This window comes from Anser cygnoides, chromosome 2 (genome assembly GCF_040182565.1).
Source record: "Anser cygnoides isolate HZ-2024a breed goose chromosome 2, Taihu_goose_T2T_genome, whole genome shotgun sequence".
Classification (NCBI taxonomy): Eukaryota; Metazoa; Chordata; class Aves; order Anseriformes; family Anatidae; genus Anser; species Anser cygnoides.
This window is the reverse complement of record NC_089874.1, coordinates 30999143-31013250: the sequence shown is the minus strand read 5'-3', so window position 1 is coordinate 31013250 and position 14108 is coordinate 30999143. Positions and strand designations below refer to the sequence as shown.

Here is a 14108-nt window from a genome sequence, read left to right as displayed (position 1 = left end):
ATTACAACTTTTTTTGTAAGTGCCATGTTCTTGATCTGTGCACTCTACAAGACAAGTGATTTCTGGATCTGCTGCTAATACCATAGCATTTCTCTACTAGCGTCAGATTGCTCATTTCAAAACATGGCACTGAGAATGAAGATGTACGCACCCAAATCCAAACATCTAGAAATAGTGAACCTCTTCCCCCACTTCTGAGACACGTATTTTCCATCTCCTTTGTGTATTTCAGCACAGAAACAGTCTCAGCCTAAAAATAATTTTTAATTTTCATTAAAATTATTTCTAGTGCCTTTGAAGAAGCCATGATTGTATTTGTAGGTAAATAATATAAAAATAACCTTAGTCTTGTTTAATTTTCAGTGTCAGTTAAACAGTTGGCAGCATCAGCTTGAGAGGGCTCATCATTTATCACATTTGCCAGTACCAGGTCCGTTTTTTGATGCTATCAGTCAACCTAATGATGTGGATGTGCTGATTTTCCTGACCCCTTTCCAGAGCTAGGAATAGTTTACCAAACACAGTGGTGTTTAGATAATTCAATTTCATTAACATGTCTGTTCACAAGTCATGTACCCCCAATACAGTCAACTTGTTGGCCAGGTGCAGACAGGTGCAAACTGTCTCTGCAGTGAAATTTGAAGTGAACATGTCTGGGCAGAATCAGAGAAGTGTCAGAGACACATTGAATGATTTAGGTTGGAAGGGATCTCTGAGGTCTTGTGGTTAAAGCCTCAGCCCCTCCCTAATGCAAGGTTATCTTTGGACACTTGTCTGTATTTCTTGACTAATATCTGAAGTCTTCTATCCAGATGAAATCTGCAAGATAAAAAACAAACAAACAAACAAACAAACAAAAACACTGTCAAGGCAACTCATCTGCAAAAGCCATTACCAAAGAGAAAATGGCAGAAAATAGCATTAGTGATTATCAGCAAAGCTAGTCACATGGAAGTGAGTGCCTGAATTTAGATAATTATTTTAAAGTAGTTTACAGCTTAATAAACTTACATCATTCCAGTGGGGATTTCCTGTGAACAGCAGACTCAGTCCTGCAGTCAGTCCATTAACTAAGGTATCTTTATTCTTGTGAATAGTATTATTTCTATTTCTGTCCGGAAACAGAACAACTGTATGAAAGGAGGTGATGTAAATATTTTAAAGAGGACTGCCCTCTTCCAGCAGCCTAAAGGACAGTCTATCATTAATTTGTAGTTACTTAAAGAGGTAAAGGCAATAAGTGCTTGCATTAAGGTGGTAAAAAGCTTGCATTATGAGCTTAACTTTCCTGGATATACGCTTGTGATAAATTCTGCATTCAAGCTTAACCGTTCCATATACTATTGCTGTTATGGAATAATATTTGTGGGGGAACTTTTCTCATTGTAAAAACAGAAGACTGTATACTATTTAATTCTATCTTTTTAGTTTCAAAACTGTCTAAATTGGGAAACTGATATATAAATACTTTTTTTCAAGAGGCAAATACTAGTGGATTTGGACAGTATGGGAAAGAAAGAGAATTTCTGTGACAATAATTTAGATAACTCTAAAGGAAAAACAAACAAAGACCGCAGTTAGGATGCCAGAATGTTGAACTGGGAAATTCGAAATACCTGCATATAGGGTTCAGGATCTATGGTTTGCCTAGTGCATTTAAAAAAAAAAAAATACACAAATAGTTCAGGTTGTCTGGTGGAATGCTCTTCTGCTGCTTCCTGCTGCCCACACTCCTGTCTGCTCAAAATTCTGGCATGTGTTAGCTTGACTTTCCATTACTGACGTCATGTGATTGCACCATTTATTCAAGTGGTTCAAACCTTGCAACTCTAAATTATGTAGCAGCAATCAGAAGAAACTGAACTCCAACCTCCACAGAAAGTTTCTGCCTAGTAGCTCCGTACAGCTGGCTCTGCTCACTACAGGTCAGCATTATAGCAGTAGAGCTGGCCAGAACTGCTGTCATGTGAGGGAGGATGGGGCCCCTTAATTTTTTTCCCTGATGTTCCGCTCCTCCACCCCCCTCTACCTTACAGAATTATAGTTTCATGAATACATTACTTTCCATCGAGTACTGGCAGTCCTGACATTGATAGGCAGTGAATCAATACTTTTATAGAATCATGAAGCCAAACTAGTTCTGCAGATCCAGTGTGCAGTATGTGGTTTTTCATTCTGGATATAACAACTGCAGTTTGAAATATGCCCCCACAGGCACTGATTGCATACTTTAAGAAATTCACAATGAGAAATTTAATTAAAGAAGAAGAAGTTGCCTAACTCTATCTTTAAAACAACAATTCACCCAAGATGTTGTTTTATTATTATTATTATTATTTTGTTTCATTTTCAGTATTTAATAGCAATAACCATCTTTAGCTGAGGATATTTCCTTGGGCTTAATGGCCCATGGCTGTGCTTTTTCAGGTGATCATCATCTCCCAGCAGTCATTAATCCCCTACAAATGCCCTGTGCCTCAGTCATTAAATGTGCTTAAATGTGCTTCTTCTGAAAAATGAAATACTTCTAAATTTAATACATCTTTCAGGGATAGGAGTGATCTTTCTGAGGTGAGGAATGAAAGGACTTCAGTAGTGGTTCAGAGAAGTACTAATTATGACAAATAGATAAGATCTGCTTCTAGAGATAGCACAACAAAGAATTTTTCTACAGTCAGAATATGCTATATATAAGTCATTTTATCTAGATGACAATTCACACAGATCCTAGTTACATAACAGACAAATCAGAAATACAGATAGTTATTTGTAATTGCGTTTCTCTACAGGGGCACCACAGTATAGAAATAAAGCATCTCACAAAACATGGAGAGTATGTGCCTGAAGCACTACTTAAAAGTTTCTCCATTCCATACATAAAAAGTTGAACCACGCAGTGTTTTACTCAAATTTTACAAGGTGCTTGCAATAATATATGGAAAAATAAATGTTAAATCTTTCATATCTGAAGGTCTGAAACTCTTATAAACAAGTCTTTTGGTGAGAGTTCTGTGAGCCTTTCTTAAAAATGAGACCACAAATGAGCACTGACAGTGTCATCAGAAGTTTTAAAGACAGCATTTACTGCTTGGCCTACACTTGGTCAAGTAGAATTAAAACCTTCAATTAGAGAAGTTGAAGGGAATTTGTCTTGATCAAGTTTGAATGGGAATTTAATTTTATTTGATGGAATTGTGATTAGTTGTTATTTTGTGTTACTTCCATCTCGTGCTACTAAGTATGTACTGTACAGATTATGTGAAGGCTGTACCTGTCCCAAATAGGTTGTGAGGGGGATCAGATCTCATCCCATCACATTGCCTTCAATGAATGCAGAATTAGTACCTTTTAGATATTATGGTCATCTATTATTTATTTTGGACATTCAGATCTCATGTACTTTGATGAGTGCGGATGAGCACAGTAGTAGATTTTTGGGCCATGCATTTTTGAATGTTGACTGTTAAATGATGTTAATGTTAAAATTGGAGCTGTCCTAGTCAATACCTTTTGATTGCAGATAAACCTGAAAAAAAGGATTATTATAACTCGATCCCCAAATTCCTTTGATTTTAAATTTTCTCTGTCCCTTCAAAGAAGCGAACAAACAAAACAAACAAACAAAAATCACTTCAAAAAATATCTTCCAGGACAAATGGAATCATAGAATTATAGAATGGCTTGGGTTGGAAGGGACCTCAAAGATCACCTAGTTCCAACCCCCCTGCCACCCAGTAGATCAGGTTGCCCAGGGTCTCATCCAACCTGGTCTTGAACACCTTCAGGGATGGGGGCATCCACACCTTCTCTGAGCAACCTGTTCCAGTGCCTCTGAGTGAAGAAGTTCCTCCTAACATCTAATCTAAATCTCCCCTCTTTCATTTTAATACAATTCCCCCTTGTCCTACCATTATCTGCTCATGAAAAATTTTGCTTTCCATCTTTTTTTATAAGCCCCTTTTAAGTATTGAAAAACTGCAATGAGATCTCCCCAGAGCCGTCTCCAGGCTGAACATCTCCAGCTCTCTCAGCTATTCTTCATAGACGAGGTGCTCTGATCATTTTCATGGCCCTTCTCTGGACCCGCTCTAATGGGTCCTTCTTGTGCTGGTGGCCCCAGACCTAGATGCAGTACTCCAAGTGGGGCCTCACAAAGGCATAGTGGAGGGGAGCAATGTTTTTTTTAATTCACATTTACTTCGGTAAAACACAGTTGTCATACTTTTGCAATTTTCTGAGTGAGAACTTTATTCCAAATGTGAAATTAAGAAGTTTCATTGAAAAACATTAAAGTGTAACATTTTACATACATACATGCACACAAATAGTTTTTATCCTGTTATTTATTTATTTTTTTTAGATTTTTTTTTTTTAGACAAAACTGTTACCTGAATTAGATTCAGCCCTGCAAACATTTGTACTTATCCCAAAGTAATTTGGGACAAACAAATTAATAATGATGATAATAATAATAAATAATAAATCTCTTATTAAAATTCATTGACTAACAAAAAAGATGCATGGAGCCGAGGACAAGGAAAACAGTATTAAGTCTTTAAGTTATTTCAAATCTACTTTGTATCTTGACATAAATAGTAGGTTGGGTAATAAGTGCCTGTCTACAGTACTGCAGCTAGAACACTTCATTTGCCATATTGTTGTGGTTTAACCTAGCAGCTAAGCAGCATGCAACTGTTTGCTCACTGTCCCCAGGTGGGATGAGGGAGAGAATCAGAAAAGTAAAAGTGCAAGAACTTATGGGTTGAGATAAAGACAGTTTATTATGTAAAACAAAAGCCATGCATGCAAGCAAAGCAAACCAAGGAATTCATTCACTGCTTCCCATTGGCAGGCAGGTGTTCAGCCACTACCAGGAAAGCAGGGCTCATCATGTGTAATGGTTTCTTGGGAACACAAATGCTATTGCTGAATGTTCCCCCCTCCTTCCTCTTTCTTCACCACAGCTTTTATTTCTGAGCATGATGCTATATGGTGTGGGATGTTCCTTTGATCAGCCCATGTCATCTGTCCTGGTTGTGTCCTCTCCCAGCAACTTGTGCACTCCCACTCGCCTCGCTGGCAAGGCAGCGCAAGGAAAGTCCTTGTTTCTATGTAAGCACTGCTCTGCAACAACTAAAAGCGTTGGTGTATTATCACAACTGTTTTCATCAAAAATCCAAAACACAGCAGTGTGTGAGCCGCTATGAAGAAAATTAACTCTATTCCAGCCAAAACCATAACAATATTTAAGATTACTTTGGATATTTGTACACTACCATGCAACTTGCAGTGTTAGCAATCTTCAGGCGTGACTTGAAAAAACAAATGAACAAATATACAAACAAAAAATTTTTGCACCTACCTCTTTCTACCACAGCTGGTGTTATTCCCCTGTCTTATTTTAAGTGACTCTGAGTACTCCAAATCCAGACCCAATTACAAAATAGGAAAGGTCATGCAGACTTTGCAAGTTATCTTATTTTAGTACCATTCAGAAAGAACAAATTAAAACAAGAATATACACAATAGAAGGTAATATAAAAAAAAGCATATATTCCTGAAGTGAATTTATAAGTATGCCTAGAAAACTTGTGTAATTTTTCCTCTTGAGACTTCTGTGTTTTCACCCATTTGTGTTTACAGATAAATATTTTTAAAGTGTTATGCAATGTTTCTCATTTTGAATTCTGTATTATAGGTCTTGTTTTCCCTCTGCGCTGCATTCTGGGGAATCCAAGTTATGAAACGGATCACTTCTTCCAAAGATAAACATCCGTGAAAGAACAGAACTAACATCACTTTAATTATGGATACAGCACTTTGGAATAACCTTCTAAGTTCCTTGGAATTAATCAGCTATGACTCTTACTGAATTGCAGTCATTTCACATATGATAAGAGAGGTTTGTGATTTTATATGAAGGTTTGAAAGATTCATTGGAAAGTGCATTTATTTCTGGGTTTTAAAAATATTTAATTTACCCCCCAATTTAAATAAAATTTTCTTTCACAGCATATTTTTTTCATTCAAGGGATCAAAAAGTCTTAGAAACCATGTGAAACTAATGACGTTTTACAGTAATTTTATTAGTATTAAATCATATATGAAAAGTATTTTTCACAATAGGAATAACTAAAATCATGTTTTTAGCAACCTGATATAAAACAACTGACTGTCTCTCTGTTGAGCCTAAACATAAAAATATGTGAATGTCAGTTTTTCCATAATGATTGGAGTAGACTAGAATCTCAGTGTCATGCCCAATTCAGTGTTCATAACATGCGGCTACATGGGGATAGTCGGGGCAAGAAAATGAATAAAAACAGCATGATAAAATAACTCAGAGTAGTATGAATTGAAACATCTTCAGAAAAATTGGCTGATATATGCATTGTATAATGCAGACTTTCAGTTTAGACTGAATTATTTAAGGACTACACCTGCAGTTGCCAACTTTAGACACTGATTGAGCCAGCACTTGCACATGAGTATCCCATTGACAAATGTTACTCGTGACAAAATATTTGCAAGGCTGGGCCCTTAATTTCTGGTAATTTCCTGCTGAGGTGATCTCAGGGGAGATGCACGTCTTTCAGGAGCTGCTGGAAAGATGGTTTCTACTAAGATAGGAAAATTAAATATAAATGGTAAAGGGAGTCTCCAAACAGCAGGACTGGCAAAAATACTGGAGCTGGGTTGTTTTTCTTTCCTCACACTGTTCCAACTTCTATTTGGCTCCAAGACTTTTAGAAGTGCTTAAAGTCAAGTAGCTAAAAAATGTAGGCTGTCTTGCATGCTTCAAACTAGTAATAATACCTGAATTATTTTTTTCCCATTCCATTTTCCTTTAGAATATTAATGGCATGCTAACAGTGTTCTCAGATGTAGCCATCCTATTTTTAATTAACCCATATTTTCAGTCTTTAGCTGTAACAGATGTCGTTATCTACATAATTGGATATTTCCAATAAATAATCAGAAAGGCATTGATGTTGTATAAATGAAATTGATCCAATGTCTAGTGATAATATCAGCCTAATTTTATATAAATTCTTACTTTAAAACCCAAGTTTTAAGTTACTCCATTTTTAGATCAAGTGACTTCTGCTTTGCATTTTGCTCAAAGAACTTGAAATATTTAACTGAGAAAGCAAGTGTTTGTTCTATTAGAAGTACTAATACCTGCAAAGTAAGGATCATACCCTCCTAAACCGACAGTATGTATAAATATTTACTTGTAGATCTTCACTTTATATAATAAGATGAAAAAAAAAAAAATAGCCCTTGAAAGCCCTAGAAGAAATCAGATTTTAAATACTTGTTCAGAAGTTTAATTCAACCATTTACACATAACATGGTAAGCTTCCAATGCCTTCCAATGGATAAATACAATTATATACCTCTGGGACTAATAGTGGAAGTATAATCTTCTGATTAACACACCACAAAACTTACTATCTCTTTGCTTCAATTTCCCCATCTGTGGAATGGGGGTGATATCAATACTGATCATGTCTCTCACCATAATCAAAGTACAACATCTAGAATCTTTTCCTTACAAAATTATTATAGGATATTTAAGAAAATTCCAGAATATGATTCCAAACATCACAACATGATCAACTAACTGTTTAATTTACTCCATCAGTTAGTGTACCTCTGCTTTCAAATTTTGTAATAATGATAGCAACATCACAGGAATATTTTGAGGTCGATTTAATATCATGACTGAGTACTATAATGAAGAATCATACCGAAAGTCAGTTTTCTTACCACAATAAATTCTTCAAAGAGACAGGAACAGGATAATGAGTTAGCATCTTCTGCCTGTTAGTTGGTCAGCTAAAGTAAAGCTCTATATGTCTCTGTATCACTTCCTGCAGTGGACTTTCAACATTCTGTGTTACCAAATGTATTGAATATACAGAAAATCTGCATTTAAAATTCTGGTCTTTAAATTATAATAATGAGGATCTGAATTAAATTAATTATAAAGATATCCCAATGAATGCCATTTTTTACATGAAGTAATTAAAGTAATGTGATTTTAAAGGTAAATTCAGATTAAGATGTAAATATCGTATGCCTGTCAGTGTTCAGGAGGTATTTGGACAATGACCTCATTAGAATAATAGAATCATAGAATATCCTGAGTTGGAAGGGACCTATAAGGATCATCAAGTCCAACTCCTGGCACCGCACAGGTCTACCCAAAAGTTTAGACCATCTGACTAAGTGCACAGTCCAATCGCTTCTTAAATTCAGACAGGCTTGGTGCAGTGACTACTTCCCTGGGGAGCCTGTTCCAGTGTGCAACCACCCTCTTGGTGACAAACTTCTTCCTGATGTCCAGCCTAAACTTCCCCTGCCTCAGCTTAACACTGTTCCCGTGGGTCCTATCACTGGTGATAACAGAGAATAGGTCCCCTGCCCCTCCACTTCCCCTCGCGAGGAGGTTGTAGACTGCGATGAGGTCCCCCCTCAGCCTCCTCTTCTCCAGGCTGAAAAGGCCCAGTGACCTCAGCCGCTCCCCATATGTCTTCCCCTCTAGATCCTTCACCATCTTCGTCGCCCTCCTCTGGACACTCTCCAACAGTTTGATGTCCTTTTTGTAATGTGGTGCCCAGAACTGCACACAGTACTTGAGGTGAGGCTGCATTAATATGCATTAATATGCTTTAATACTTAATTAGTCCTGAAGAGGTCAGGCAGCTGGACTAGATGATCTTTGAAACTCTCTTCCTAGACCTTAGAATGATCCTATTCTAATAGATCTATTCTACTACATAAAACACTGTTTTCTTGCTCTAGTTACTATCAGTTGCCTACAAATAAATAAATAAATAAAAATACATAGATAAGCTAGTGACAAATACAAAAGGAACACTAGTTTAACTAATGTATTATTCCAGAGAATACAGTTGCACTTTTATGGGATCAATTCTAACATACGAAATATATAAAATACAGGCATGAAGTATAATCTAAATGTATCATTGCTACAGCCTACTTAGGGAGACAGAGCTCTACAGAAACTTTACTCTCCTACCTTAAAAGTGTCTCATATCTCAGCTTGATGAGAATCTGGAAATGAAACATTCTTCAGTTTGTTTGGCACCCCAATTTGTCCAAATTTTGTGGGGGAATCTATCACTGGGAACATCTGACATATCTAACAGGACTGCATACGTTATAAAAAATTGGTGGTGAAGGCAACTTAGTCATTAAAACAGAGGCCCAATACATTTCCTCTTTTAAAGGTATTTCAAACCCCAATTTCCTACTTCCAATGACTGCTGCCATTGTGTATGTGTTATTTGAAAGCAAGGTGCGCAAAAGAAACAATATTCTTCCCGTTGCATACTGGACAACACAAGACTCAGAGAGGGTGACTCCTCTGGCTGAAGACTCAAAGAGCCTTGTCCTCTAGTGGGTGTCCCAGACTCCTGTATTTTATAGTAACAACTACCAGGTATGTATAAGCAAATCTTTGGCTGCAGAATAGAAGCTGGTGTTTGCCTTTCCCAGAGAAGAGAAAGTTTCATGGAGAGGTTCATAGGAACACTCTTGACTGCATCATTCTCCTACTAACGACGTGATAGGTATCTATATGCCTGTCAAGTTGCTTATCATGATTTTTTAATAGAAACTATTTAATTTTTTAGGCACCTAATACCAGTACTGGATCTAGTTATACTGTCTTTATAGACACAACATAGTTTGAAACAGTCATTTTAAAGGTCTCTGTTTTTGAGTAATCAGGAGGCTCTGTAGGCTAGGTGGACAATGAATTAAATTAGACATCATTATATATTACATACAGTTAATTGAATGAATTAAATGCTAACTAAAAACAGTGCTTATCAATGGAATATATTAGTGGCATTTTGGTAATCCACACTTCTCCCCTCACATTTGTAAGATTTCATTGCTTATTTATTTGGTGTTTGACCATGTTGTGAAGTTTGAACAATTGTATGGGGTCAAATCATAGAATCATTAAGGTTGGAAAAGACCTTCGAGATCATCTGGTCCAACCATCGTACGACTACCAATGTCACCCACTGAACCATGTCCCTAAGCACCAGGTCCAACCTTTCCTTGAACACCCCCAGGGAGGTGACTCCACCACTTCCCTGGGTAACCCGTTCCAATGCCCAACTACTTGTTCTGAGAAGAAATGTGTCCTAATTTCCAACCTAAACTTCCCCTGGTGCAACTTGAAGACATTCCCTCTAGTCCTATTGCTAGTTATCTGCAAGAAGAGGCCGACCCCCAGCTCCCCACACCTTCCTTTCAGGTAGTTGTAGAGAGCAATAAGGTCTCCCCTGAGCCTTCCTCTTCTCCAGACTAAACAACCCCAGTTCCCTCAGCTGCTCCTCATAGGACTTGTGCTCCAGGCCCTTCACCAGCTTCGTAGCCCTTCTCTGGACCCGTTTCAGGGCCTTGATGTCCTTCTTATAATGACTTATGTGAGGGTATTAGTGAATATATGTATTAGTGAAATATGTATATATATTTAATTAACAGGTGTTGTGCAAGTAACTTTTTGTTTTAGAGAGCCATTGTTCTTTGGAAACACAAATAACCTGCAGGCTAAAACCCTAGTATAAACCCCATGTCCAAGTGAGAAACCCTATCAATCACAATTGTAGTATTTGCAGTATTGCTCAAGACTTCCTTTTGGTTTTGTTTGTCATTAAACTCCCTGGTGGCACACATCTCTGGAGAGAACCATAGATAAATAGAGATGCTTTTTTCTTTTCTTTTTCTTTTTTTTTTTTTTTTCCCTTTCAGCAAGAGTGATTTCCCCTACTCTTTCCAGCTGTTGTAAGGTCACATCCCTATGCATGGAATATGCATGCACATCCCAAACTATATACAGAACAATATCAAGTCACTGAAAATTCAGAAGTAAACAGCTGAATCCTGTATTCACTTGAGTCCTGACCCAGTGCCATTCAAGTCACCAAAAATCTTGCTTCTGACCTCAGGATCAGATCATTCCCTGTATGGAAACAAGAATGATGCAATATTCACTGCAACTCAAGCTTTGGTACAGTGCATTAATTAAAAGCAGTGTAGTTGCACAATGACTTGTTCCTGTAAACTGCTAAGATGGTGTTCTTTGTGTTATGTTAAAATCAGAGCCCTTTGATTGATAAAGTGACAGAGGAAGTTACAGCTGCAAGCTATACATACCAGATACTCAGGACTTGAATCCCTCTCTCTTGTCTTTCCTGTTTCTAGTTTTCACTCAAGTCTGTGGGAGTATGGACATTGTTACCTAAACCATTATCTAAAAGAAAGGAGATGATCAGATCACTTATTCTGAAGTTTCCTCTTTACAGGCAAACAGATTTCTGTGATCGTTCAGGATTTAATGTTATGTGATTAGACACTAGTAGGCTGAGTGGCACTGAAGGGTAAGAGTTGTTCAGACTTTTCTTCTTTGCTCTTTAACTTCTGGTAAAAAGAGTTGTGGCTCAGACATGGAGTTCATCAAGGAAAGTAATAACTTTCAGAGAACACTCAAAGCATTGCTGCATCTTGCTGTGTTATGCAAACTATGTTACCCATAGTGTTTCTTAAAACTCTGCCTCCTGGAATCTTATAAATGTTGCTTTTATTTTATTTTATTTTATTTTATTTTATTTTATTTTATTTTATTTTATTTTATTTTATTTTATTTTATTTTATTTTATGTTAATTATCTACATTCATTAACAAATGTTTCTAACCATTGAAAACAAGAGCCATAGAAGTTTCAAAATCTAAGATGCAAATAATAAGATTTTAAGAGGTAATATTTTAAAATATTTTCTCTTTTAAACCACCCTAGTAATTACATGAGGATTGACTAATGATTTTTAACTCTTGGGACAGCTAATGCTGCATGGGAAAAAAGTATTGGACTCTCCTTTTTCCATAAATCCTCTGGTCTTAGTATAAGAATATATAATGACCATGAGGCAGAGTTTTCCTGGGTTTCCTGATTCCCTGCTTGTGTTTGGCCTGTTTGGCTTGTGTTTAGTTTGGGATTAACACAAAAACCAGTGCTATGCGACAGAACAGGCACTCGAAGGGCCAACTACCCTCAGTAATTCTCTGCACATGCAGAACTAAGTCATAGTGTTACCTCTCCCTCTCAGCAGTTCTGGTCAAAGCAAACAAGAGACATACTATGGACTTCAGGGTTTTGTGTTTCTAAAAAGGAAACGAGAAAAAATAATGAGTTTGAAACTCAGATACAAACCGCAAGGTAAAGCAAATATAAGATATCTCACATATTGGAGCAGCACTTCCATATTAATATCAGGGCCAATGGAAAACTTGGCTTGGTCCTTTGTCGTTTTTGCCCCACCTATGGAAAACAGCAGAAAAATGTGGAAACATTGAGTAAGAATGAACTGCTGAGCGTCCTTGTGTTTATGGTTTGGCAAAGAAAAATGATACAAAATGAATCCTCTCCTCCCTCCCCTTTCTATATTTTTAATGCTTCCTCCTTTGTTCTTCCAGTTTTTCTGCCTCTCTCTCTCGTTTATTTATCATTGCAAAAGAAAAGTCTCCTGCTTTTTTATTATTATTATTTTATCTTTTTATTTTTTTTTTTTAACATTTAGAGGTACCTAAAAGTACATTTCATACCCACAGAGAAGTGATATTTCTCACAGGTGAGATCCAAACATAGTTATCTAAAGGTGATTAGTTTCATAACTGTTCTTTTCCATCACCACTATGTTCTAGCAAGACACAAAATACATTGCTCATACATTGTTAATGTTACATTAATTTATTTCATGTGTGTCTGCCTAGTTTCCTCGAATGGTTCATTACCTATTTCCACTCCAGCAGCAGCACTGTCCTTTTCCCAGTTTCTACTCCTTTTATTTTATTTTATTTTATTTTATTTTATTTTATTTTATTTTATTTTATTTGTATTAATTCCTTCTAGCTACTTTTTGTCCCTTCGGTGATGTGCTTTAGCTGTCACTGGCTGTCTCTGCCTTAGGATGTGCTGCTGTGGTTTTTTATGCACTATATTTTAGCCTGCTGATTTTACTATAGCAGAAAAAGGCAGCCCAGTAGCAATAGTGTTTGATTAAAAAGAGATTAAATGAATAAAGAAGATCATGGAACATTTCAAACACTATGGAACTTGCGATGATTCTGCTACTTAAATTTTTCCATAAACCTTGAAGTACTTTATCAGCACATAAATTGCCATTATAGAAATATTTGCCAAGAAAGAAAAAAACTGTATGAAGACAATTGAACTACACTTTTTAGATTGAAGAATAACCTATTAACTTGACTGTGTGATCATGTCTTTTATTGGATGTCTATCTGAATTGGGGTCACGAGCCTGATATTTGAAGATAATAGTATAACTTCTTTGCTTCAAGTACTAGCTTTTGTGATTTCAGATCTAACAGTCCTTTGCCTTCTCTCCACTCATGACTCATGGCTGAGTCATTACCATTAATCATTTTGAAAACACTGATTTTATTTTTCTTTTAATCACAGAGCAAGAAAATGCTTTGAAAAAGGGTAAGGTGTTACATATTGCAGCAGTGTAGGTAGCAACACGATTACTTCTGGAAAACTGTAAACACTCCCAGTTCCCTATCCATTGCCACAAACTGGATTTCACAGTGATGTCTAACAGAGGGAAGCCTGGTGATCAGGGACTGGTGGAAGAAATGAAAGGGATGTTTCTGAGATTCTAACAGCAATATTTGCCATTGGAAGTCAGATCACCTTTGATTTTCTTTTATATAAGAAATTTCCCCTGAAATACAGCATTAGAGAGGAGTAATATATTCATATCTTCGTAGATAATCATGAAATATATATTTTAGTTTTTTTCCTTGTCAGCAGTATTTCTGTTATTCATGAGAAAAATCTAAGAGGACCTTCATGCCTATGTTATTTCTAGCGTACATACCACCATACCATTTAGGAAGTAGAGATCATTTCAGAAATATAGAGAACCTGCTAGGACAGATTTTACCTAATGTCCTTCTTTAGCAAGGTGAAATTCAAACTTCAGATGGCCAGCCCAAAACTGAAGGACCATGCTTTCCACCTGCAGTTTTCTGATGGTT

The 14108-nt window shown here is 36.6% G+C and overlaps 1 protein-coding gene across 2 annotated transcripts in view; it reads left to right on the top strand.

Moving 5' to 3' along the window:
* The window catches only part of AGMO (alkylglycerol monooxygenase), a 199047-nt gene extending 187433 nt beyond the window's left edge, over nt 1–11614 (top strand). The window contains exon 12 of one of the 2 annotated variants that reach the window (XM_066991780.1): nt 5699–11614. Coding sequence is in view for 1 of the 2 variants with exons in the window: in XM_048068248.2 (XP_047924205.1) it covers nt 5699–5779 (81 nt within the window). In the remaining variant the exon portion in view is untranslated. The remainder of the gene's footprint in view (nt 1–5698) is intronic. The other variant, XM_048068248.2, reaches the window with a different exon arrangement.
* Nucleotides 11615–14108: the final 2494 nt, after the last annotated feature.